We start from the raw sequence: 25,475 nt of genomic DNA on the forward strand, positions 1-25,475 counted from the left end.
GCAACGTCGACTTTTGGTTGATCAACATTAAAGATTTGTTACCATCAGTGTCCAGTGTAGAATTAACATATCTGCATTCTCAGCACACAGTTAAGGGTAGGGCCCTGGGGAGTGCTGTTGAATAGAGGGACCTAAAGATGTAGGTTCATAGCTTCTTGAAAGTGCATCACAGGTAGGCAGGGTGGTGGTTGACATGTTCGTCTTCATTGGTCAGAGCACTGAGTATAGAAGTTGGTACGTCACGTACAAGACATTGGTGAGGCCATTTTTAGCATACTGTGTACAATTTTAGTCGCCCTGTTATATGAAGGATGTTGTTAAACTAGAAAGGGTAGATTAAAAATTGTTTAAGTATGTCAGCCATATTCAAGTGTTTGAGTTACAAGGAGAGGCTGTGACTTTTCTCCTGGAACATTACAAGCTGAGTGGTAACCTTGTAGAGGTCTCTAAAAACATGAGGGGCATCAATAAGGTGAATAACCAAGGTCTTTTTCAAAGATAAGGGGAGTGCAAAACTAGGGGACATATGTTTAAAGGTGAGAGGCAAAAGAGTCAAAGGAGACCCGAGGGATATCTTTTTCACACAGAGGGTGGTGAGTGTATGGAATAAACTGCCAGAGGGAGTGGTAGAGGCAGGTACAATTACAATATTTTAAAGGTGTTTGGACAGGACATGAATATTAAAGGTTTAGAAGGATATGGACCAAATGCAGGCAAATGGGATTGGTTTATGGTAACTGGTCACTGACATGTGGATTAAAGGGCTGTTTCCGTGCTGTATGACTCTGACTGTATATGTAAATCTAAAGCATATACTCTGACTGCAAGTACAGACTCAAAACAATGCCCTGAGTTGGGAGGATACAAGTGGTTCATATATTTTGAGGACTCATCATTCCCTCAACTCTTTATATGCAAACCTCTGCTTGAAGGCAATACAAATTCAGCTGATACATGTACACTCTGAAAGAGAGGTTCTTCCAGGAAAAGTCTGGTGTCTTAATCCTAAGTCATGAAAAAGGAATCATACGTGCATGCACAACAACCATTATTAAATTTGTGGCACAAATTTAAACAGCCAACAGATTAGTCAGTTTTTTTCACAGGACAAAAGTAAATTTCTCCATTGTCAGGTTTTTAAAAAAATCAATTGGGGAAAGTAACATGGTTTAAATGCGTTCATAAATAATTATTTTAACTATGAAAAGAGGAGACCAAAAACTTGAGTTGATTTTAGAGTCGTTGACTGAATTACGAGGAACACAAAATAGAAATACACCCACTTTTAAGTTTTTCAGTTACATGTAACCCTATTTGTGAACACATTTATGAATGAAATCCTTGTAGGCCTGCCAACGCTCTTCAATTGCAATTCTAAAGCTGCCCCTTTGTTAAACATTGCATATGCTCACCATTAAATAAGTATGTATTAAGACTCAGGAAACATTAAAATCATTTGAAGCACCATTTGACCACCATTTCACTGGTCAGTTGACCAGATCAACATTGTAATCTATTTCATTAGCTTAGTGAATATGCATAAAAGTGTACAAATCAAACCCATATCAATTTTCAAAGATTAGACATCTTTCATTTGTATTTGGTAAAAAACAGATTCATAGACTGTATTTTGAAAGTGTTCCGAGTTTCACTTTGAACTCTATAGTTTCCTGGCACTTTAATGATTCACGACTAAATTACGAATCATTTCTTAGGAGGGCTGCTTTAATGTTTGCATTGTTAAATTAAAATGAGCAACCAAGACACTACTGACAGCTATAGTAATGGATGCAAACTGGATCAGTAGTCATCAACATTAACGTAAAATATGATAACACAGACCATTCCATATTATACATTACGGATGCATCTTCATGTAGGAAAAGGGAAATTTTTAAATATAAGAAAAGCAAAATTTAAATTAATCTCACTGTGAAAACCATTTTTAAATGAATCTGAGTTTGCAATATAAATTGACATTCTCAATTGACAGGTTATGGACTGGCCAATGTCAAAAATGGAAAATTTTAGACTGCCTCAATCAAGGAAACTCTTAATTTGGGGTCAGAGCAGAGAGACATCATGGCCAGAAAAATATAATGCTGACAAAAAATAAAGTCTTGTACATAAGCAGATAGGTTGTATTTGACTCAAGCCTGAAAATTATAGGCTTGAATCCCAGCTTCAACTGTTACTTCAACATTTTGTTGTCGCTGCGGGAATTCTAGATCGAGCAATTAGTGTAACGCAACACAGTCCTGCATCTCAAAGAAAGGAAGTGCTGTCTGGACCAGTTCCCTCAGCACCAACCTACATTTACGTTTTGCTTTCTCATAGTGGAAAATATTTAAGAGTAAATTGTGAGGTGGAGAGATCGAGACCAAACAGGAAATTAAGATATTGCAGGGAATGAGGAAAGAGAGGAAAAAAAAAAGAGATCAGGCAAAGTCAGCAAGGTAAAATGACAAATCTGTAGGGCAGAGAAGACAGACAGACTGGCTTCTTACTATCAGCTTAGCTCAGTGGTTGATTTACTCATAGTCAGAGGAGGGTGGGTAGAAGACCCATTCTACATCTGAAGTACATGGCCAGTTCTGTAGGAGTCATTGCATTATGCTTTGGATGAAAAAATAAATTATGGCCTCTCTAGCCTGCAATTATTTGAAAAGAAGGAAGGAGAGTATGCCAGTGTCCTGACGTCAATTTATTCTTTAATCACCAGTGAAACAGATTTCCACACACATGCATGCTGAATCACTGAGTCAACTCAAAACTGAGACAGATTCATTTCTAATCTCAAAAGTAATCGAGGGATTATGGGGAGCAGGCAGGAAAGTGGTTTTGAGGGAGATCATCAACTATGATCAAACTGAATGGCACAAAAGGCTCAAAGACTATATGATCTATTTCAACTCCTATTTCTTTTGTTCTTACATCAATTTTTGCTTGTGGCAGCTTGCTGAGTGCAAATTGCCTGTATGCTTTCCTTTATAACAATAACAATTGCATTAAGTTGTAATATGTTCTAGGAATATAAATAGTGTTATGTAAATGAATGCGCTTTCTTTTTCCTATGACAACGTGAGGAAAGTGGGCAACATAAAAAGACAGAGAAGTGGCGGTCGTAGGACTGGGCAGAATTCCTCAGACACAATGTGGAAAAAAAAACCATGAGAAGTCTGAAGGCAAAAGGTAAAGACTTCAAAATTAATTCATGAGGCACATAAAACTTGGCACAGACAGAGGGGATGGTCATTTACAATTCTGAGCGTATAATTACATAGTCAAGAAACAGGGAGACCATTCTCATACCTTGCAATAATTCACTCTCACCATCTGCTACCATTTCTCTTGCTTTCTGTTTTGAGATGTTATGAATTTATCCTGATGTATATTACAACGGTAAGGAGACCATTGGTAAGGAAGTACATTAAAAAGGAGGAAGAGACACAAAGGCAGGAACCACATGGGAGGTAAATCAAATAGAGAAATAAATCTGCACAGCTGCTGCCTCTGGCGTTTCATTTCAAGTAACTCTGGACATCGGAGATCGTCTGAGAAAAATTAACAAACAGCAAAATTCACTGCTGACCTTGGAGAAGCCTGTGTGAGGAAGGTCACAGCAGGGGAACAGCTAAGTGGCTAGCTTTAAATTGTAACCTTTTCTTTCTTTTGTAAATCTACAATAGTGAGTAGAGTCAGTTCTTTTTCAATTTTTTAAAAATTGAGATCTCTTGATTAATCTTTAAAAATATAAAATCATAGGTATGAAGTTAACCTGAAGCAGTAAGACTATGCTATCTTCTGGGTCTGTAAACTGTTAAGATGCAAAATGGCTTTTCATATTGTGATATACTCTTTGTGTTGGATGTGGGAGATTAGAGAGAATTTCCATGTTACTGTTGATTACGCCTGCAGGAAGCGTGTTTGGTTGCAAATCCTGGCGGATCACATTGGAACGGCAGTTAGAGGCAATGGGGAATTTACAGGAGCTAGGGAGTATGATAGTCAGCAGTTGCAGAAAGGGAGATAAACCTAAGATACACTCAGGTAGATGCGTTACTGACAGGAAAGGTAGGAGAGAATGGCAGGTCATGCAGGAGTCTCCTATGGCTATCCCCAACTCAAACAAAAGTATGCTGTTTTGGAAAATGTATGGGATGATGGACTGTCAGAGGAATGTAGTACTGTCAGCCAGGTTTCTGGTACCGAGACTTGCTCTAATGTAACAAGGGGTACACCAGGTTCCAAGCGATCGATTGTGACAGGGGACTCTCTAGTCAGAGGCACAGACAGATGTTTCTATGGCCGACAGCAAGACATCAGAATGGTGTGTTGCCTTCCTGGTGCCAGGAACAAGGATATCTTGGAGAAATTGCAGAATATTCTCAAAAGGGGAGATAGGCCAGGAAGAGGTTGTTGTACACATTGGAACTAACAACATTTGGAAGAGAAAAGGAAGAGATTCTGAGAAGAGAATATAGGAAGTTATGCTGAAATTTAAAAAGGGAGGTCCTCTGGAAATACTCCCAGTGCCACGAGTGAGTGAGGATAGGAATAGGAGGTTAGAGCAGAAGAACGTGTGGCTGAAGAGCTGGTGCAGGGGAGAAGAATTCACATTTTTGGATTATTGGAATCGCTTCTGGGTAGAAGTGACCTGGACAAGAAGGATGGATTGCATTGCACATGAATTGGAAGAGGAATAATACACCGACAGGGAGATTTGCTAGAGCTACTCAGGAGGATTGAAAGTAGTAGCAGGAGGGGGTGGGGACCAGGGAGATAGTGAGGACAGAGATCAGTCCGAAACTGGCACAATTGGGACAAGGAGCAAGTAAAACAATCCAGGAGAAAGTAAGGGCTGCAGATGCTGGAGAGTCAGAATTGAAAAGTGTGGCGTTGGAAAAGCATAGCCAACCCACCCTCCACACCTGGCACCTTCCCTTGCCGTTGCATGAGAAGTAAAACCTGTTCCTACACCTCCCCCTCACTTCCATCCAAGGCCCCAAAGAATCCTTCCACATCCTGCAGAGATTTTCCTGCACATCCACCCACCTCATCTACTGTGACTATTTGTCTCTACATCAGAGAGATAGGACGCCAACTCGCAGAACGGTTCAGAGAACATCTCTAGGACACATGCACCAAACAACCCTACAGCCTTGTGGCTGACCACTTCAATGCCACTTCCCACTTCCCCAAGGACATCCATATTCTGGGCCTCCTCCACTGCCAAATCAAATCCAACTAGAAAACTGGAGGAAGAACATCTGCCTTGGGAACTTTCAACCACATGACATCAACATCAACTTCACTAGTTTTGAAATCTCCCCACCACCCTCCTGACCTGTCCATCTTCCTTCCCACCTATCCATTTCACTCTCCCCACCGACCTATCACAATTATCCCCCACCTGCATCCACCTATCGCCTTTCCAGCTACCTTCACCCCTACCAAGCCGAGCCCCACCACCCTATTTATCTCTCAGCCCCCGTCCACATTCCTGATAAAGGGCTTATGCCCAAAATGTCAACGCTCCTGCGCCTTGGATGCTGCCTGACCTGCTGTGCCTTTCCAATGCCATATGTTTCAACTCAAGCAGCCAGGGCAAGTAGGAACAAAGCAAGAACGAGCTAGGACTGATCAATTAAACAGCATTCATTTCAATGGCCTAACGGGTAAGGCAGATGAACTCAGGGCATAGTTGGTAAAAAGGGACTGGAATGTTATAGCAATTACAGAGACATGGGTCAGGGATGGACAGGAGGGCAATTTAATGTTCCAGGGTATAGATACTATAGGGATGACAGAAAGTGGGGACAGCGGGCACAAGAGTGGAGGAGGAGTGGTGTTTTTGATTAGGAATAAAACTACGACTGTACTTGGGGAGGATATTCCTGGGGATACATCCAGGGAAGTTATTTAGATAGAACTGAAAGATAAAGGGATGATCAGCTTATTGGGACTGTACTATAGTCAGCAGAAAATTGAGAAACAGATTTGTAAGGAGAGCTCCCATATCTAAGGAAAATAGGGCGGTTATGGTAGGGGATTTTAACTTTCCAAACTGCCATAGTGTTAAATGCTTGGAATAGGAGAAATTTATCAACTGTGTACAAGAAAATGTTCTGATTCAGTATGTGAATGCACTTACAATAGAAGGTGCAAAGCTTGACCAACTCTTTGGAAGTAAGGCAGGGCAGGTGACTGAGGTGTCAGTGGGGGAGCACTTTGGGGCCAGCGACCATAATTCTATTAGTTTCAAAATAGTGATGGAAGAGGATAGACCGGATCTAAAAGTTGAGGTTGACGGAAGGCAATTTTGACAGTATTAGGCAAGAACTTTCAGAAGTTGATTGGGGGGGGGATGTTCGCAGGTAAAGGTTTGGCTGGAAAATGGGAAGCCTTCAAAAATGAGATAATGAGAATCCAGAGACAGTATACTCCTGTTAGGTTGAAAGGCAAGGCTGCTAAGCGTAGGGAATGCTGGATGACGAGAGAAATTGAAGCTTTGGTCACACATAAGGAGGAAGCATGTGTCAGGTATAGACAGCAAAGACCAAGTGAATCCTTAGAAGAGTACAAAGGCAATAGGAATATACTTAAGAGGGAGATCAGCAAGGCAAATAGGGTTAAGGAACATCCAAACGGATTCTACAAATACATTAAGGATAAAAGGGTAACTAGGGAAGAGAAAAGCGCTCCTCAAAGATCAGCAAGGCCGCTTGTGTGTGGAACCGGAGGAGATGGGGGTGATACTAAATGAGTATTTTCCATCAGTGTTTACTATGGAGAAGGATATGGAAGATAGAGAACAAGGGGAAATAAATAGCGACATCTTTAAAAAATGTCCAAATTACAGAGGTGACAGTGCTGGATGTCTTAATATGCAAAAATGTGCATAAATCCCCAGAACATGATCAGGAGTAGCCTAAAATTCTTTGGGAAGCTAGGGAAGTGATTGCTGGGCTCCTTGCTGAGATATTTATATCATCAATCACCACAGATGAGGTGCTGAAAGACTAGAGATTGGCTAACATGGTGCTATTATTTAAGAAAGGTGGTAAGGAAAAGCCAAGGAACTATAAACTGGTGAGTCTGAAATCAGTGGTGTGCACGTTGTTGGAGAGAATCCTGAGGGACAGGATTTACATGTATTTGGAAAGGCAAGGACTGATTAGGGATAGTCAACATGGCTTTGTGCGTAGGAAATCCCACTAACTTGATGAGTTTTTTTTTTAAGTAGTAACGAAGAGGACTGATGAGTGTAGACTAGTGACCATGACCTATATGGACTTCAACAAGATGTTCGACAAGGTTCCATATGGTAGGCTGGTTAGTAAGGTTAGAGGCATGGAATACTGGGAGAACTAGTCATTTGGATACAGAACTGGCTCGAAGAGAGAGGACAGAGGGTGGTGGTGGAGGTTTGTTTTTCAGACTGGAAGCCTGTGACCAACGTTGTGCCACAAGGAACAGTCATTTATATACAGTGGCACCTCGATTATTTGAATGCCAATTATCTGAAAATCGGATTATCCAAAGGAGATTCCGAGGTCCCGATAGAAACATTAGATGTGTTTCTAACAGTGATTGTGCCTTTTGTTTACAGTGATTAAATAGGCACAGTCTCCAAATGACTGACCTCCCGCCATCTCTCTCCCCATACTTTCCCTGGTGTTCTAGAGTGTACCTAAACCCATCCCCTTCCCCAGGTAATCTGCCCAACATTGTCCTGTACAGGGCAGAGGTGGAACCTGTCAAAAAGTTGCAGTAAAAATGTGTGCGTGTATGTGTGTGCGTGCGTGTACATACGTACTTACACCACAAAGGCAGCAGCTGCAGCATTAGCAGTCTTTTTGTTGGTGTGCAGTCCGGCTGCCCCGGAGAAGGGGCGGGGGGCTGCTGCATGAGATGGGGGGGGGGGGGGGGGGGGGGGGGGGGGGGGCGTGGGCTATGTTGGATGGGGGTAGGGAGTCGGTGTTGAACGGTTGGGGGGGGGGGGGGGGGGGGGGTCGGGGGGCTGGGGCAGGATTTGGGGGTGGGGCTGGAAGGGTGGGGGTAGGTGTCGGGGGGGGGGGGGGGGGGGGGGGGGGGGGAGGTGTTGGGGACAGGGGCTCGTGCTGTGTGTGGATGCAGTCTCCTGAAAGGGGAACAGACTTTAAAACTCCGAGCCACAGAGGAAAGGCATTTAATCAATTAATCGAATAATTGATTATCTGAACAAAATAGTGCCCGTCCACCTCGTTCGGATAGTCAAGGTTCCCCTGTAAATGATTTGGATGTGAACATAGGAGATACAGTTAGTAAGTTTGCAGGTGACACCAAAATTGGAGGTGTTAGTGGACAGCGAAGAAGGTACATTAGGATCTTGATGGGTCTATGGGCCGAAGAGTGGTAGATGGAGTTTAATATGAGTGGCATGATGGCACAGTGGTTAGCAATGCTGTCTCACGGCGCCAGAGACTTGGGTTCAATTCCCGCCTCGGGCAACTGTCTTTGTGGAGTTTGTACATTCTCCCCGTGTCTGCGTGGATTTCCTCTGGGTGCTCCGGTTTCCTCCCACAGTCCAAAAATGTGCAGGTTTGGTGAATTGGCCATGCTAAATTGCCCGTAGTGTTAGGTGAAGGGGTAAATGTAGGGGAATGGTCTGGGTGGCTTGCACTTCGGAGGGTCGGTGTAAACTTGTTGGGCCGAAGGGCTGTTTCCACACTAAGTAATCTAATCTAATTTAGATAGATGGGACTTGCTGCATTTTGGAAAGGCAAATCAGGACAGGACTTATATACTTCACGGTAAAATCCTGGTGAGTGTTGCTGAACGAAGAGACATTGGAGTGCAGGTTCATAATTCCTTGAAAGAGTCGCCACAGGTAGATAGGACAGTGAAGATGACACTTGATATGCTTGCCTTTGAGTATAGGAGTTGGGAGGTCGTGTGTTGCTTTACAGGACATTGGTTAGGCCACTTTTGAAATACTGCGTACAATTCTAGTCTCCCGGCTATGGGAAGGATATTGTGAAAATTGAAAGGGTTCAGAAAAGATTTTAAGGATATTGGAGGATTTAAGCTATAGGGAGAGGCTGAATAAGCTGGGGCTATTTTCCATGGAGCAGTGGAGCTGTAAAGGTTTATAAAATCACAAAGGCATGGACAGGGTGAATAGCCAAGATCTTTTTTCCAGGGTGGGGAAGTCCAAAACTAAAGGACGTAGGTTTAAGGTGAGAGGAGAAAGATTTAGGGACCTATGGGACAACTTTTTCATGCAGAGGATATGAGTGTATGGAATGAGCTGCCAGAGGAAGTGGTGGAAGGTGATACAATTACAACATTTAAAAGGTCAAAAATCAAGCGACACCAGGTTATTAGAATCATAGAATCCCTACAGTGTAGAAACAGGCCATTTGGCCCAACATGTCCACAACGACCCTCCGAAGAGTAAACCACCCAGACCCATTCTCCTATCTATTACTCTACATTTCCCTGACACGGGGAGACTCTACACAGACAGTCGTCAGAGGCTGGAATCAAACCCGGGTCCCTGGTGCTGTGAGACACTGAGTTACTGTGCCACCTCTCAGGCTCGAAGAGGCAACTAATTTATTTTGAACTGTGTACAAATAGTAGGCACAGAAAACCAATAAAAATGAAAACATGCTTGATGAAATTGCGAGGAGATGAACGTTATTCATAAAAACTGTCCTGCTCTTCTCCCAATACTATTGGAAATGAAACATCTACTCAAGAGAACAGTTGGGTCCTTCATTAAAGATTGACCCAACTTGTAACTCAACACTGCACTGGCAGTCAACACTTTGTGCTCAAGCTCCTCAGTGAGTTTTGAAGCCACACCAGTTGCCGCAGAAGCAAAAGCACAGCCAGTGAGCCAGAGATCAGCAAATAAAAAAATGAAACATTAATGAAGCTCCAATTATCATCTTAATGGCAAGCCATTTCTAAATTTGAAAAACATGACAGGCAGTTATCAAAACCTGCATTGATTTCTGTACCTTGTCCACCCCAGACCAACGCCAACATCTCCACAACATTTAAAAGGCATCGGATGAGTATGAGTATATGATTAGGAAAGGATTACAGGGTCATGGGTCAAATGCTGAAAAACTGGAAGAGATTTATTTATAATATCTGGTCAGACAATTTGTACCGAAAGGTCTGTTCCTGTGCTGTACACCTCTATGACTCTAACAGTTTTTTGTAAAAATTGTATGAGAAAGAGAACATAGATGTATGACATTAAAGACAAATATAGCAAAATAATTTGCACATAATGTAGATTACAATTACATAGAAGTAAATTACCCAGACACCCTAAATTAAATATTGTGTAAAACATATTTCAAACCTAGGGCTTCCATTTTAATGCAATTAGAACAACATGTGCCCTCTAATCAGAAGGTTCTAGGTTCAAATTCTAGGTTGCCTAGAATGTTCAACATTATCTGCTTTGCTCATCTGAATTCTGCCTTTTTCAGGGAAAATCACAATTGTGTAGAATTACAGTGTCTAATCTGCCTCAATCTCTTAAATCAAAGTCATCAGTCCAAAAGGGGAGTATTAAACCAACTCTGGAAGGAAACAAGTCTAATTCTCTTCTCGGTCTATGTCAGGAATTCCAACTCCATTGAATTTGCTTGGTAGCTTCCTGATCCAAATATCTTTCTTCACAAGGAACAATCTGCAAATATTTACTGCCTTACTCTCCTTAGAATGCTACATAACGAACAGCAATAATTTTGGAACTAAATCTTTGTGGTCATTATTTTCTATCCTGAAGTAGAGCTCCAATGAATTAAGCACAGCGGAAATCCAGAACTATGGATTTCAATTAAAAATCAGGATTTGAATTTAAGGCTCCATTTGGAAGCAAAAAGATACTTAAAACATACTTAGACATCCCAGATATATAATGCCATCATATCTGGCATATTCAGTCTCAAGTCAGAGGGTTTCACAGAAGGCAATGAAAATATAATGGATTGGACAGAGTAGGTCTCAGGACAGTTAAACATCTAGGAATGGTATAATTTGATTGGCTTTCACATTGTACATCTAATAACACAAGTCTCATTTCCATAGGCTACCTGGCCTCGCAAAGCGCACTAACCAATGAGATAAAAATAATGCTGAGCAACATCACTGACCTTTGCCTTGAGATTTCTGTCTATGACTCATTTATATTGCGCAGTTAACATACAAAACTTAATGCACTTCGGTGAGACATACGAAACAGATTTTCAGAGGGTGTCCAAACAGTTCAATTCTTATATTGCCCCTTTTCACTGAAACCTTGCCTGTATAGCAAGATGAACAAAATTCCAGTAAAAATGGCCTTAAAGAATTCAACATACAACACAGGAATGCGAAGCACTGAAGTGAATATGCTGAGCCGACCTACAAATTCAAGTTATGTTAGTTAAGTGTGTAAGATAATTACCAAACAGTACCTGAAATCAGAGAATTTTCTTTATTATAATTTGGCAAATTGTTTCTATTTTCATTTTATACAGAAACTTAAGAATGTTTAAAATAACACACACTATAATGCAGATATCATATGTGCATTCAATAAATTGTGCAAGTAGATTAAAATCTTAGAAAGGAGACAGATGCAATCAATGTAATCAAATTAATGTTCTTTAAATTAACAGCATTTAATATTATGCAATGTTATGTGCAAATCTATTCTGGAGACTGCGTTGGGTTTAATAACATAATGCTTTAATAAGCTCATTTTTTTTTGTACTTCCACTGAAACTTGCAATAGTTTTAATCCTCTCAATACCTTCAACATGTAGGTCTTGTGATACTGCTTGTTTGATAGAGGGCCTACGATACACCACATGAATACGACCTTTTTCTTCCTGTGCCTGCTGCCCTTTTTCCAATGGCTCAATGAAAAACTCGCCAGTGTCTGCACGAATCAGTCCGGCCTATTAAATATAAAGAGGGCAATTATACATAATTTAGTTACCAGAATGAGTAACGTTTCTGCACAAGTTATCAAGAAGGGGGCCCACAGAATTTTCAAATGTTCATAAAAATATCAACATCTTACACAGTCAGTCATTAAGAGCTTGCAGCTGGGAAAATGTTCCACAATTCCTCACTGTCTATCACTGACATCTCTGGCAGGAGTTGTTAAATAACACAGCAAAATTAGGAAAACTGATTTCAAATTGACAAACTCATGCATTTCAAGAAGGGTCAAAAGACAATGTGAGATTATATAATTGGAAATTCACTATTAGTACAAAGTTAATGATATCTAATAATTCAATGTTCAAATGTCCACCCTAATTTTACTTTTTATATGGATATCTGGACTAGAAAATTAAAGTTCATGTCAAACTTTATTCGCTTTGCCATTTGTTTGCTATAAGCATTTCCTATTAGTCAAATTGAAAAGGATGGCATTAGAAAACAGCAAGTCATATTTTCACAATTTGCCCCCACTGTGTTGAGAAAAGATTTTATTGGTTTGCTTTAGTTAAGCAGCACTTGCATTCCATTTGGAAGCAGGTTGTCTGCTCCAAACTACCTGCTAGACAAAGACATCAAGTAATGCATTTTACAGAAAATGTCCAAGGTTAAAAATTCCACATTCAAGTGCAGCATTAACATTCTGGACTAAGCCAAGAAAAATCAGGCGTCCAGCTATTAAATAGTCCATGTTAGGTGGTTAGGTGAGGTATCAGATGGACAGGATCAAACAAAGTTTGTTGCTTGTTACAGCTGAATAGACTGTCAATATTCATCAACTGAATTAAAAACATCCACTCATAAGTGGAGAGTTTCAAGTATATTTGAAATCTTAACAAATAAATTGAAACTCCTTTAGGGAAAAGACAAAGAAAATGTAGAAAGCAATGAGGTATTGGATACATTTGTTAAGCACTACACAGAAAGTTAGTCCTGCACCATGGTTAGCTTATTATTAAGTAGCATACAGAGTAGCAAACGATGTGGGAGGACTGTATGAAATGTAATGGTTATGTAGAGACAGTGTGCGCCATGTTCTTAGCGAGGACACAAGGGAGGATGCTGAGCAGCAGTTCCTGGTTGCTGCAGGGCCAGAATCCGGTGAGGCCCTCGGTCAGGAAAGCCAGTGCCGAACCTTATGTTGAGCCCCAATGTCAACATAACCACAACTGACCAAGAGTCAAGTACTGAAGGCTGAGCTTCTCTGTGGTTTCATATGCTTGTGGATTTTCTGGCACCTGTGGCATGATCTTGAGGCAAACCTTGGAAATTTTTCTTATCCTGATGCCTCCATGGATTAATGAGAAGCTCAGCATATCTCCAAGTGATGAGGAATATCCTGAACTATCTTTGCTGAAATGTGTTGCCTTTATGGGCATTTTTGGGGAAGTTCATCTGACACTTGGTGGAAAAAAACAGCCTATATAATCCAGACAGTTAAAAATATATTTACACTAGCAAAGAATGGGTTGCAGCTATACAAATAGAATTTAATTCTGACTATTGTCAGCATCAAGTTCTCTCAGCTGAGGGAAAGAGTTGAAGGACTGACCAATCTAGTTAGGAAGTAAATATTTCTTTGACATAGCCAATAAGTTGCTTCAAATACAGCCTAAGAATACAGTGGGCAACACAGGAATTATATTTTAATTCCCACACTACCCACTTGTTGGTCCTGTTTGAATGACTTACCTAAATTAGCAACACATTGTGGTTAGCTTTGCTCTAAGGACTCATGCTCACTGGAGTCAGGAGTTGACATGATGCTGAATCGATCCTGCTTCTCTACTCCTTTCATTGTTTGACAGTTCCATTGAAATTTAGATTAAGATTCAATTCAGCAATCAACGATTGCTTGAATACAGTTTTAAATAGTTTCTAATTCTGCTGGAGATAATGATCTCAAAGATATAGACTGACGTGATACAGATTTTCAACATTCTTTGTTAATTTTTTAATCAAGGTGTGACTAGTAGCGTGAAGGTCTTAGCTGAAAAAAAACAGCATTTATATTTGGCATGGGATAGAATTATAGAATTATACAATACCTACAGCATGTAAACAGGCCATTCAGCCCAACAAGTCCACTCCAACCCTCCGAGGAGCAACCCACCTAGGCCCATTCCCCTACCCTATTACTCTACATTTACCCCTGACTAAAGCACCTAACCTATACATCCTCGAATACTATGGGAGATTTAGCATAGCCAATTCACCTAACCTGTACATCTTTGGACTGTGGGGGGAAACCTGAGCACCTGTGGGGGGAAAACCACGCAGACAAGGGGAGAAAGTGCAAACTCCACACAGACTGTCGCCTGAGGCTAGAATAGAACCTGGGTCCCTGGCGCTGCGAGACAGCAGGGCTAACTATAATAACTAATATAGTGGAAGATAATGAAAGAAGTTATAACTACCAAACTGAAACGATCCAGACAGTCTACATATTTGTAAAAAAAATGCAATGTTACGATAAAATCAGTTTCAGTGGTCACTACTTATAAAACATTCACATTATGATTTAAACTTTCAAATATTTTTTGTAAAGGTCGTACTCAGCAGTTAAGTCTTTAAATTGACTAAATACAACATAATTGATCATTGACTTTTTCAGAAATGACATACCAAGTCTTCAAAATTTGTTTCTATTTGTGTTGGATTTTAAATTATTTGCCACCTTCTTTCCAAGGTTTAACTCCTCGAGGGGTAGGTCTTCATTTTTAAAGGGCATAACTGCTGACACCCAGCATTAGCTAATATTTTAAAAGATGTCTACAATGACTGCAGGAAAGCACACCATCGCCGCCCCTGTATTCGGTTTTTCCTCCATCCAGTTTTCCTTCACCTCTTCCAAACAACATGGCTAAAACTAACAAAACATGCCAAAGGAAACATATATTGAATAAGACAAATTTATGGGCACAGATCTCACTATGAAAGCCTTCAAACAACTTTCAGTTCATATCAACAGACTTTTGGGAAAAAGATATCAAATTAAGCTTTCAGTAGTTTCAAGTGTGAGGGTTAATATATCATACTTTCAGTTAGACTTGAGCTAAGATTACAGACCAGTAAGCCTAACATCAGTAGTAGGGAAAATTCTTGAATCTGTTATCAAGGACTATATAGCGGAACATTTGGAAAGCAGTGGCAAAATCAGACAGAGGCTATTGAGTCAGATGATCAGCTATGGTCGTGATGAATGGCAGGGCAGGCTTGAAGGGCTGAATGGTTTCCTCCTGCTCCTTTCTATGTTTCTTTGTTTAAGACAACAATTTTCTCCAGTCTACTATAATTTTGATGTATAGCAACCAACTTAGATTGGCCAACAAAACAGCAGTGAAATTCATTTTGTGCAGCACTTTGGGTTTTCAGCATTAGTTTTATATTTATTGTCAGGAAACCAGCTTCTCATACTGAACAGAATTATTGAAACGTTGTCAACTCACTCATTGGTCAAGGAGAGCTTTATTTATAGGTAAATTTGTGACTTGAATTGCAGAAGTTAAAAATTGAGATAAGGTTACTGCACTATGATAAAATCTTACAGAAGTGTAACTGCACAGGAGGCCATTCAGTCCATCATGCCAGAACTAGCATTAAATATCAAAATCAAGTGAGTTAAATTGGCAAAAAAATAAAAAATATTGATGATTTGGAACAAAAGTTGCATCACATTTTTTCAAAACTCTTTTCTGGGAAATGGACATCAAAGGCAAGGCCAGAATTAGTCTGGCCATCTCTAATTGCCCTTGAACTGAGTTGTTTCCTAGACCATTTCAGAGGGATGTTAAGAGTCAGCTACACTACTGTGGTTCTGGAGTCACTTACAGATCAGACAAGAATGGTATATTGCCTTTCTTAAAAAGACTGTCATGAACCAGAATTTGTTTTTGAAATAAATAAATGATTGTTTGATCATCACCATCACAACTAGCTTTCAATTGCAGCTCTTATTAATTAAATTTAAATTCTGCTAGTTATGACATTAAGATTTGAATCTATGAATACATAGCATAAACCTCAACCTCTAGATTACTAGTTTATAAAACAACAGCATCTTTGAACAAAAATGAGTTCATTTATATTCTGATTGTATAATTTTCAGTAGCCAGTAGTCTAAAAATTTCACTTCACTAGCAGTTACATTTCTGCAGTGTCTCTTTTGTATTAGAGCAACGCGATGGAAGGATGCTAAGCAGGAGACTGGAAGTGGAACTGAAAGGTATGGGAAGAAAAAGAAAATGTTTTAGTCGAAATATTGGTATAATTTCTTTAAACATAGCAGGAACATTAGCAATCTGGAAGAAACCTTAATTGTCTTAAAATTTTGATGTATTTTGTTTTAGAAAAGGAGACACAATATTTGACAAAGAAATTAAGGGCAAGTGGTCACATAGGTAACTCTTCCACAGAACCAGCACAGGCATTGAAAGGCAAAAATTTAATGGTGAGGATATTAACTGGGAGCCACTTTAAAATAGGCAGAGTGGGGAAATGACAAACTCATCTGAAATTAGCAGGAGAGGCCTGGTCATTTTAATTTTCAACTTCCACTGAACTTTTACCACGATGGGCAGCTCACTCATTTCCTGAGAAGAATTTACAGTGCATTCCAGACTGTCACTAAAGTGTAAAATCACCTGATAAAAGAGAGATTGGGAAGGGATGGAATCTAGATAAGCAGTCAGAGGAAGGAGAATCAAGAACAAGAACAAAGTTTGGGAGAAGATTTGTAGCTCGGGTGCTCGTTGTTGTGGTTCTGTTCGCCGAGCTGGAAATTTTTGTTGCAAACGTTTCGTCCCCTGTCTAGGTGACATTCTCAGTGCTTGGGAGCCTCCTGTGAAGCCAGACTACTGCGACCACTAGGACTTATAACAGCACACAAATCAACAGCCACCCTCAGACAACAACTCACCAGAACAAAGGACCCGATACCCAGCATGAGCAAAACTAATGTAGTGTACAAAATCCCATGCAAGGACTGCACAAAACACTATATAGGACAAACAGGAAGACAGCTAACGATCCGCATCCATGAACATCAACTAGCCACGAAAGGACACGACCAGCTATCCTTAGTAGCCACACACGCAGACGACAAGCAACATGAATTCGACTGGGACAACACTACCATTGTAGGACAAGCCAAACAAAGAACAGCCAGGGAATTCCTAGAAGCATGGCACTCATCCACAAACTCCATCAACAAACACATCGACCTGGACCCAATATACCGGCCACTACAGCGGACAGCTAAAACTGACAACTGGAAGCGGCAGGGACAGGCCACTATAAATGCCGGAGGAAACACCACAGAAGCGCTTCACAGGAGGCTCCCAAGCACTGAGGATGTCACCTAGACAGGGGACGAAACGTTTGCAACAAAAATTTCCAGCTCAGCGAACAGAACCACAACAACAAGAACAAAAGACAGAAAAGGGAATAAGGAAGTTGATATATAGAGAAATGAAGGGCTGCGATCAAATCAAATCACAGTGAAAAATAATAGGAACAGGACAAGGAATGTTAAAAAGACAAGCTCTAAGGCTTTATGTCTTAATGCACGGAGCATTTGCAATAAAATGGAGGCATTAATCAGACAAATAGACAATAACTTGTATGATATAGTAGGGGTTTCAAACAGGAATGGGAACCAAACATCCAGGGATAGTCAATAGTTAAGATAAGCAAAAAGGAAAAGTCAGTGGAGTTGCATTTCTGGTTACAGTTAAAATGAATGCAACAGTAAGGAAGGATATTAGCTCCAATGATATGGAATCTGTAATGACAGAGCTGAGAAACACCAAAGTGCAAAAATAAAATTAGTGATGGTTGTACACAGGCCCCAAACTAATTGGGGTGATGTTAGGAATGCATTATAATTTTAAATCTGCATGTAGATTGGGCAAATCAAATTAGTTAGGAGAAAGTGAGGACTGCAGATGCTGGAGATCAGAGCTGAAAAATTAGGAACAATATCATCCAGGAAGAATTCCTCGAGTGTATAAGGGATGGTTTTCTCGACTAATATGTTGAGGAGTCAACTGGAGAACAGCCATCCTAAACTGGGTATTGTGCAATGAGAAAGGAATAATTGGCAATCTAGTTGCGTGAGGCCCTTTGAGGCTGAACATGCATCATATGATAGAATTCTTCATTAAGGTGAACAGTGATTCTGAGACTAGGGTCCTGAATCTAAATAGAGGAAACTATTATGGTATGAGACACGACTTGTCTATGACATATTTGGAAACAGGACTTAAGACAGAAAGCAGTGGAAAGACAATGGCAAACATTCAAAGAGCACATGGGTTAATGCAACAATTGTTCATAGGATCATACAGTACAAAAGAAGCCCTTCAGTTGGTCAAATCTGTACCATCAAAGCTACTCTAAATATACACTCATCCCACTTTCCAGCAGTAGGTCCATAATCTTGAATGTTATGACATTTCAAGTGCTCATCCAAGTTTGAATTAAAGGTTGCGAGGTCACTCGCGTCAACTATCCTCCCAGGCGATACACTCATGTCTGGCACAAAGGTAAAACAGCAAAGTGGTCAAACAATGGCTTACAAGGAAAATTAATGAAAGTATTAGACTTAAGGATGAGTCATACAAATCGACCAGAAAAAACAAAAGACCTGAGGAGTTGGAACAACTTTGAATTCAGCAAAGGAGGATACGGATTGATTAAGAAAGGGAAATCTTTGAGGAGAAAGTGAGGTATGCAGATGCTGGAGATCAGAGCTGAAAATGCGCTTTTCCAGCAACACAGCAGGTCAGGCAGCATCCAAGGAGCTGGAGAATTGACGTTTCGGGCATAAGCCCTTCATTCCTGAAGAAGGGCTTACGCCCGAAACGTCGATTCTCCTGTTCCCTGGATGCTGCCTGACCTGCTGCGCTTTTCCAGCAACACATTTTCAGCTAAGAAAGGGAAATGGAGTATGAGAGCAAGCTTGCAGGGAACCTAAAAACTAACTCAAAATTTTATCAGTATGTGAACAGAAAGACAAATATAGGTACCTTACAGTAAGAATCAGGAGAATTTATAGTGGGGCACAAAGAAACGGCTGAGCAATTAAGTACATACTTTGGTTCTATGTTCACAAAAAAGGACAAATAATATACCAGAAATTTTGGGGAACACAATATTTAGAGACAGAGGGGAACTGTAGGAAACCAGTATTAGTAGGGAAATGGTGTTGGGGAAATTGATGGGGTTGAATGCTGGTATGTCCCTCGGGTCTAATAATCTAACTCGCAGAGTACTTAAGGAAGTGTTTTGAGAAACAGTGGATGCAGATTGGTCATCCTCCAAGATGCTATAGACTTTGGAACAGTCCCTACAAATTGAACTGTAGCTAATGTAAGCCCTCTGTTGAAAAACGAAGGTAGACAGAAAATTCGAGAATTATCAGTCAGCCTAACATGGAGAGTAGGGAAAATGCTAAAGTCCATTGTAAAATGTTTAATAGCACAGCACTTGTAAAACAGTGGCAGGATAGGACAGAGTCAACACAGATTTATGAAAGGGAAATGATGCTCATCAAATCTAGTGGAGTTCTTCAAGGATGCAACCAATGAAAGTGGTTAATTTGGATTTTCAGAAGGCTATAAATGAAGTCCACAGAAAAGATTAGTGCAGATAATTAAAATGGATGGAATTGGAGGTAGTGTATCAACATGGATCAAAAACTGGTTGGTAGACAGGAAACGATACAAAAAAGATCTTTTTCCGAATGCAGGCACCGAACAGTAGGGTATACCACAGGGATCAGTGCTAACACTGCAACCATTCACAATATAATGTTGATGATTTAGATGAGGAAACTAAATGTAATATTTTCAAATTTGCAGCTGACAAATCTGAATGGGAGGGTAAGCTAGAGGGAGGATTCAGAGATGTAGTGGGATTTGGACCAGCTTATCGGGCAAATGCATGACAGATGCAGTTTAATGTGGATAAATGTGAGGTTATCCACTTTGATAGCAAAAACAGGAAGGCAAATTATTACCCAAAAATGGCTATAAATTGAGAGAAGGGTATAATCAATGAGACTTCGGTGCCATTGCCAGTCGCTGAAGGTGAGCATGCAGATACAGCAGGTGATATAGACAGAAAATGGTATGTAAGAGGATTCAAATAGGGGAGCAAAGATGTTGTGATGCAAATATATGGGTCTCATGTGATAAGGGATGTTATTGATATAAAGGGAGCACAGCAAAGATTTACCAGACTGATTCCTGCAAAGAGACACTGAATTAATAAAGATTCTGTTCAGGGAGTTCAAAAGAATGAGAAGCCTATGAAATTCTAACAGAACTAGACAGGGTAGACATAAAGGATGTTCCCAATGGCAAGAGAATCCACAGGGTAAGGACACAGGGTAACCATTTAGGATTGAGAAGAGGAGAAATATCTTCAATGGGAGTCTGGTAGATTGGTGAGCCGGTGGAAATCGCTACCATAGAAAGCAGACATGGCCAAAACGAGGTATGATTTCAAAAAGGAATCGGATATAGCACTTGGGACTTCGGGATCAAAGGATATTGGGGAAGAAGCAGAAGCTACTGTTAGATGATCAGCCATGATCATAATGCATGGCAAAGCAGGCTGAATGGCCTACACTTGCTCCTATTTTCTACATTACTATGTTAGTAGTTACTTCCACCAGATTTCTTTTTTTGAAAGAAGAGTTTATTGAGATACGAATAGTAAGGCTGTCTCTGGTACATTCCTGGAGGTGCTGCAGTAGTGCTAGAGATGCTCTTCTCCACGAGTGACAAGATGATCTACATAGACCAGGCCAGCAGAGAGGTGGCAGGAGTGACCAATTCCAAGAGCATAATCTCTGGGGACTGGAATGTAGGAAAATTTTCAACTTCTTGAAATTGTAGCAGCTCTTTATTTCTCCATCTCAGTAATACCTGATAACAATCTCTCTCTCTCTTCCTCCACCCCACCTTTCTGCTTCCACCATACCTCAGACTTCTGTCACCAAAAATTAAATGGTAATACTGCATAACCTTCACTTTCATTATAAACATAAACCTCTTGACTGCTGCCTTCAATGGTCTTTTCCAACTGCAAAACCACCATAACCTACAACCAGTTCTTCACTATATGTCAGTCATTTGCTTTCCATTGCCACACCCAAATTTTCACATGCTTTTCATGAATGAGAAAGCAGGGAATAAGGAAATATAATAGGGAAAAGAATATGACCTGATGAGCATTGAACTTTACTGTGAAAATTCATGGCCCTGCAATATTTACGCACTAAAGTTGTAGAGGCTGATGGCATAGCTGGACATACCCCTGCTGAATGTTTACACTGGTTCATGCATTAAATAAATGTTTACAAAATTGTACAGCCAAAATGAAACTACAAGTTGTACTGTAAGCCTACCATTTGCAATCATGCTACAAGGACAGGAGAAAGCCATCCGGCCCCTCAAGCTTGTTACAGCATTTAATTAATCTTAGTCAATAAATAACTCTACCCAATAAGAATCAGTTGATCTTAACCTTGAAAATTGTAAATGCCCAGCATTTTGGGGAATGAGAATTCCATGGTTCTGCAACTTTTAAATGAAAATGTATTTCCTGCATTGTCCAAAGTGAATTGCACTCATTTCCTATGCATTTCTATACCCAAGGAAATATCTTCTGTATGCTCCTTTTGTCATTTTAAACACCTTTAAGTTCACCTCAATATTCTAACCTCAACAGAATGCAGCCCAACAGTACAGCACAGGAATGAGATTGGGACACATGACTTCTTGAGCCCCTAACCTAACATGATCATTGCATTCCTGAAACATATAAATTTAAATGAACAACATTTAGCAGAATAAGTCTTCCCATCTAATATAAACACTTCAGTTAAATTCGAGAACTTTTCTCATCAGAAAAAGATAAAATCATAAAACCTTGCAAGTTACTGTATATTTTTCAGTCACTATTTATAAACAAGATGAACTTTTAAAAGAAAGGTAAATTTAAAACTTACACCCACAATGGTAAATGACAACATCACTCCATTTAAAAACAAGATGCTAAATCAAAATGACTTAAAATAGGGCAACGTAAAGTGAGAACTCACTACATACACACTGGGTGAAGATCATCTCCTCTCTGGAATACAGTATCCTGCTTAGCAGGAAATTTCTTACCTTAGCATTAAATAGCTATCATCCCTTGATCTAAATGCTGCTGCCAAGGGAATCAGTCTCTCAAAATTAGCCTGCCAAATCCTCCAAGAATTTGTTACTATTTCTCCAAAAACTCATCACCTCCAGAGAATAGAGATCCATTTCAGCATAGAACAATGCTCTTATTACAGGAATCAACCCTGTGAAACTTTGTAGCATCCCAAAGTAAATACATCCATCCTTTCTAGGGAGACCAAAACTGTACTCCAAGTATGATCGCATCAAAGCCATGCATAATAGTAGCAAGACTTTCTCACTCTTGTACTTCAACTCTTACAGTAAAGGCCAAAATATTATTTGCCTTCCTAATTGCTTGTTGTGTATACATGGTAACTTACTGTGATTTGTGCACAGAATGTCTTGCAGACATCACCTTTGATGGCATCAGTCTCAAGGGTGTTAAAATTACCCATAGTGTCCAACTGTGGTTTTTCAACTAACCATAAATCCTGTCTCTCAGAATCCTCTCCAATACTTTGCCCACCACTGACATAAGACTGACTGGTCTGTAATTCCCAGGATTATTCCTATTCCCTTACTTGAACAAGGTAATAACATTTGCTACCCTCCAATCATCTGGTACTACTCCAGTGGACAGTGAGGATACAAAGATCATTGCCAAAGGCGCAGCAATCTCTTCCCTCATGTCATGTAGTAACCTAGGGTATATCCTGTCCAGCCAAGGGCATTTATCTATAGCTATGTTTTTCAAACTTTCAGCAAGTCCTCCTTCATAACGTCTACCTGTTCTAGCATATCAGTCTGTCTCAAGCTGTCCTCAAAACGACAAGGTCCCTCTCAGTAGTGAATACTGAAGCGAAGAATTCATTAAAGATCTCCCCTACTTCCTCTGACTCCAGGTGCAGGTTCCCTCCACTATCCCAGATTGGCCCTGCCCTCTCTCTGGCCGTCCTCACGTAAATGTCAAACCTTAGGGTTTTCCTTAGTCCTACCTGCTAAAACTTTTGCATGCCCCCTTCTAGCTCCAAGTCCATTCTTCAGTTTCTTCCTGGCTACCTTGTAACTCCTTAAAGCCCCGTCTGATCCTTGCCTGCTCAACCTTAAGCAAGCTTCCTTCTTCCTCTTGACTAAATGTTCTATATCCCTGGTCACCTACCATCCCTTCCTTGCCTCAGTGGGACAAATCTGTCCAGCACTCACAGCAAGTGTTCCATGAATAACCTCCACATTTCTGTCATGCATTTCCCCGAGAACATCTGTTCCCAATTTATGGTCCTCAGTTCCTGCCTGATAACATTGTAATTTCCCCTCCCCCAATTAAGTACTTTCCCATACCATTGCCAAGTACCAAATCCAATATGGCCTCCCCTTTAGTCGGCCTGTCGAAATATTGCGTCAGGAACCCTTCCTGGACACACCTGACCAAAACTGCTCCATTCAAACTATTTCCACTAAGAAGGTTCCAATCGATATTAGGGAAGTTAAAGTCACCCATGACAACAACCGTTACTTCTGCACATTTCTAAAATCTGCCTCCAAATCTGTTCTTGTGTCTCTGTTTTATTGGGGGGGCCTGCAGAAACCTCCCATTAAAGTGACTGCTCCTTTCCTGTTCCTGACTTCCACCTATACTGACTCAATAGACAAACCCTCCTCAACGATCTCCTTTCTGTAGCTGTGATACTATCTCTGATTAACAAATGTCACTTCTTCACCTCTTACCTTCCCCCTTATTCCTTTTGAAACATTTAAACCCTAGAACATCCAACAATCATTCCTGCTCCTGTGACATCCAAATCTCCATAATGGCCACAACATCACAGTTCCAAGTACTGACCCATGCTCTGAATTCATCACCTTTATTCTTGATACTTCTTGCATAAAAATAGATACACTTCAATCCATCACACTGACTGCACCTTTGCCCTATCAAGTGCCTATCCCTCTTCACAGACTCTCTGCATGCTGTATCTGGCTGTTCATTACCTACTCCATCATCTAATCCATAGCTCAGGTTCCCATTCCCCTGCCAATCTAGTTTAAACCTTCCCAAAGAGCTCCAGCAAACCTCCCACCCAAGATACTAGTACCCCTCCAGTTCAGATGCAATCTGTCCTTCATGTACAGGTCCCACCTTCCCCAGAAGGTATCCCAGTGATTCACATAGCTGAAGCCCTCCCTCCTACACCAGTCCTGCAGCCACATGTTCATTGGCACTCGACTAACCGTACCTCCTAGGTTCTCATCCAAATTGTTTATATAAATTACAAACAAAAGTGGAGTCAGCATCAATCGGAACACAGCCTGAAAAACAACCTTACACCATCACCATCTGTCTCTTACTGTTAAGCCAATTTTGTATTCAATTGGCAAGCTCTCTCTAAATCCGATGTGATCTTGTCAAAGGCTTTACAGAAAACCACGTAGACAACCTCTACCCCCAATCTTGTTGGCTACGTCCTCAAACAACTCAATCATGTCTCAGAACCTTGATTTCCCTCGCACACAGCCATACTCATCCACAATCAGTTCTTGCTCCTCCAAATGCATGTAAAGCCTATCTACCAGAATCCCCTACAACAACTTACCCATTACTAATGTTAAACCCACTGGTCTAAAGTTCCCAGGCTTCTCTTTACAGCCTTTCTTTAAAAAAGGCACAAGATTAGACACTCTCCAGTCTTCTACCACCTTACCCTTGGCTGTAGGTGATACAAATATATCTGCTGGGGCCTCCACAATTTCTTCCCTAACTTTCCATAGCATTCTGGGATACACTAAATCAGGTCCTGAAGATTTATCCACCTGTAAGTTTTTTTTTTAAAAGATCTCCAGCACTCCCTCTTCTATAATGTGAATAATTTTCAAGGCATCAATATTTACTTCCTCAAGTTCTCTAGCTTCCATTTCTTTCTCCACAGTAAAAACTGACGTGAAATATTCGCTTAGTATCTCACCCACCTCCTGTAGTTCCAAACATAGGGCCGTTTAAAGATAAATGAAGTGGTCTATTCTCTCCCTAGTTGCACTTTTGTTCTTAACATACTTGCAGAATCTCTTTGGATTATCCTTACCTGCTAATGCTTTCTCATATTCCCTCTTTGCCCTCAATTGCCAGAATAGGAATGCTCCAACACCCAGAGATTCACTTGATCCCAACTATATGCCCAATATATGACTCTTCCTTTTTCCTGACCAGAGCCTTAATATCTTTATTCATCTACTGTTACCAGCCTTACCCTTCACTCTAACAACAGCATAATGTTGCTGAACTCTAGTTATCTCACTTTTAAA

The 25,475-nt window shown here is 40.5% G+C and overlaps 1 protein-coding gene across 7 annotated transcripts in view; it reads right to left on the bottom strand.

Annotated features, from left to right (window-relative positions):
• Positions 1–25,475, bottom strand: part of adamts14 (ADAM metallopeptidase with thrombospondin type 1 motif, 14) — a 203,173-nt gene that overhangs the window by 172,091 nt on the left and 5,607 nt on the right. For all 7 annotated transcript variants that reach the window (XR_015754287.1, XR_015754286.1, XM_087982533.1 and 4 more), the window contains exon 3: positions 11,804–11,951. Coding sequence is in view for 5 of the 7 variants with exons in the window: in XM_087982533.1 (XP_087838659.1) it covers positions 11,804–11,951 (148 nt within the window). In the remaining 2 variants the exon portion in view is untranslated. The remainder of the gene's footprint in view (positions 1–11,803; positions 11,952–25,475) is intronic.

The sequence above is a fragment of the Chiloscyllium plagiosum genome, unplaced genomic scaffold (assembly GCF_037043375.1).
Source record: "Chiloscyllium plagiosum isolate Xiang-an unplaced genomic scaffold, Cpla_swu_hap1 HiC_scaffold_43, whole genome shotgun sequence".
In the NCBI taxonomy this organism is placed as follows: Eukaryota; Metazoa; Chordata; class Chondrichthyes; order Orectolobiformes; family Hemiscylliidae; genus Chiloscyllium; species Chiloscyllium plagiosum.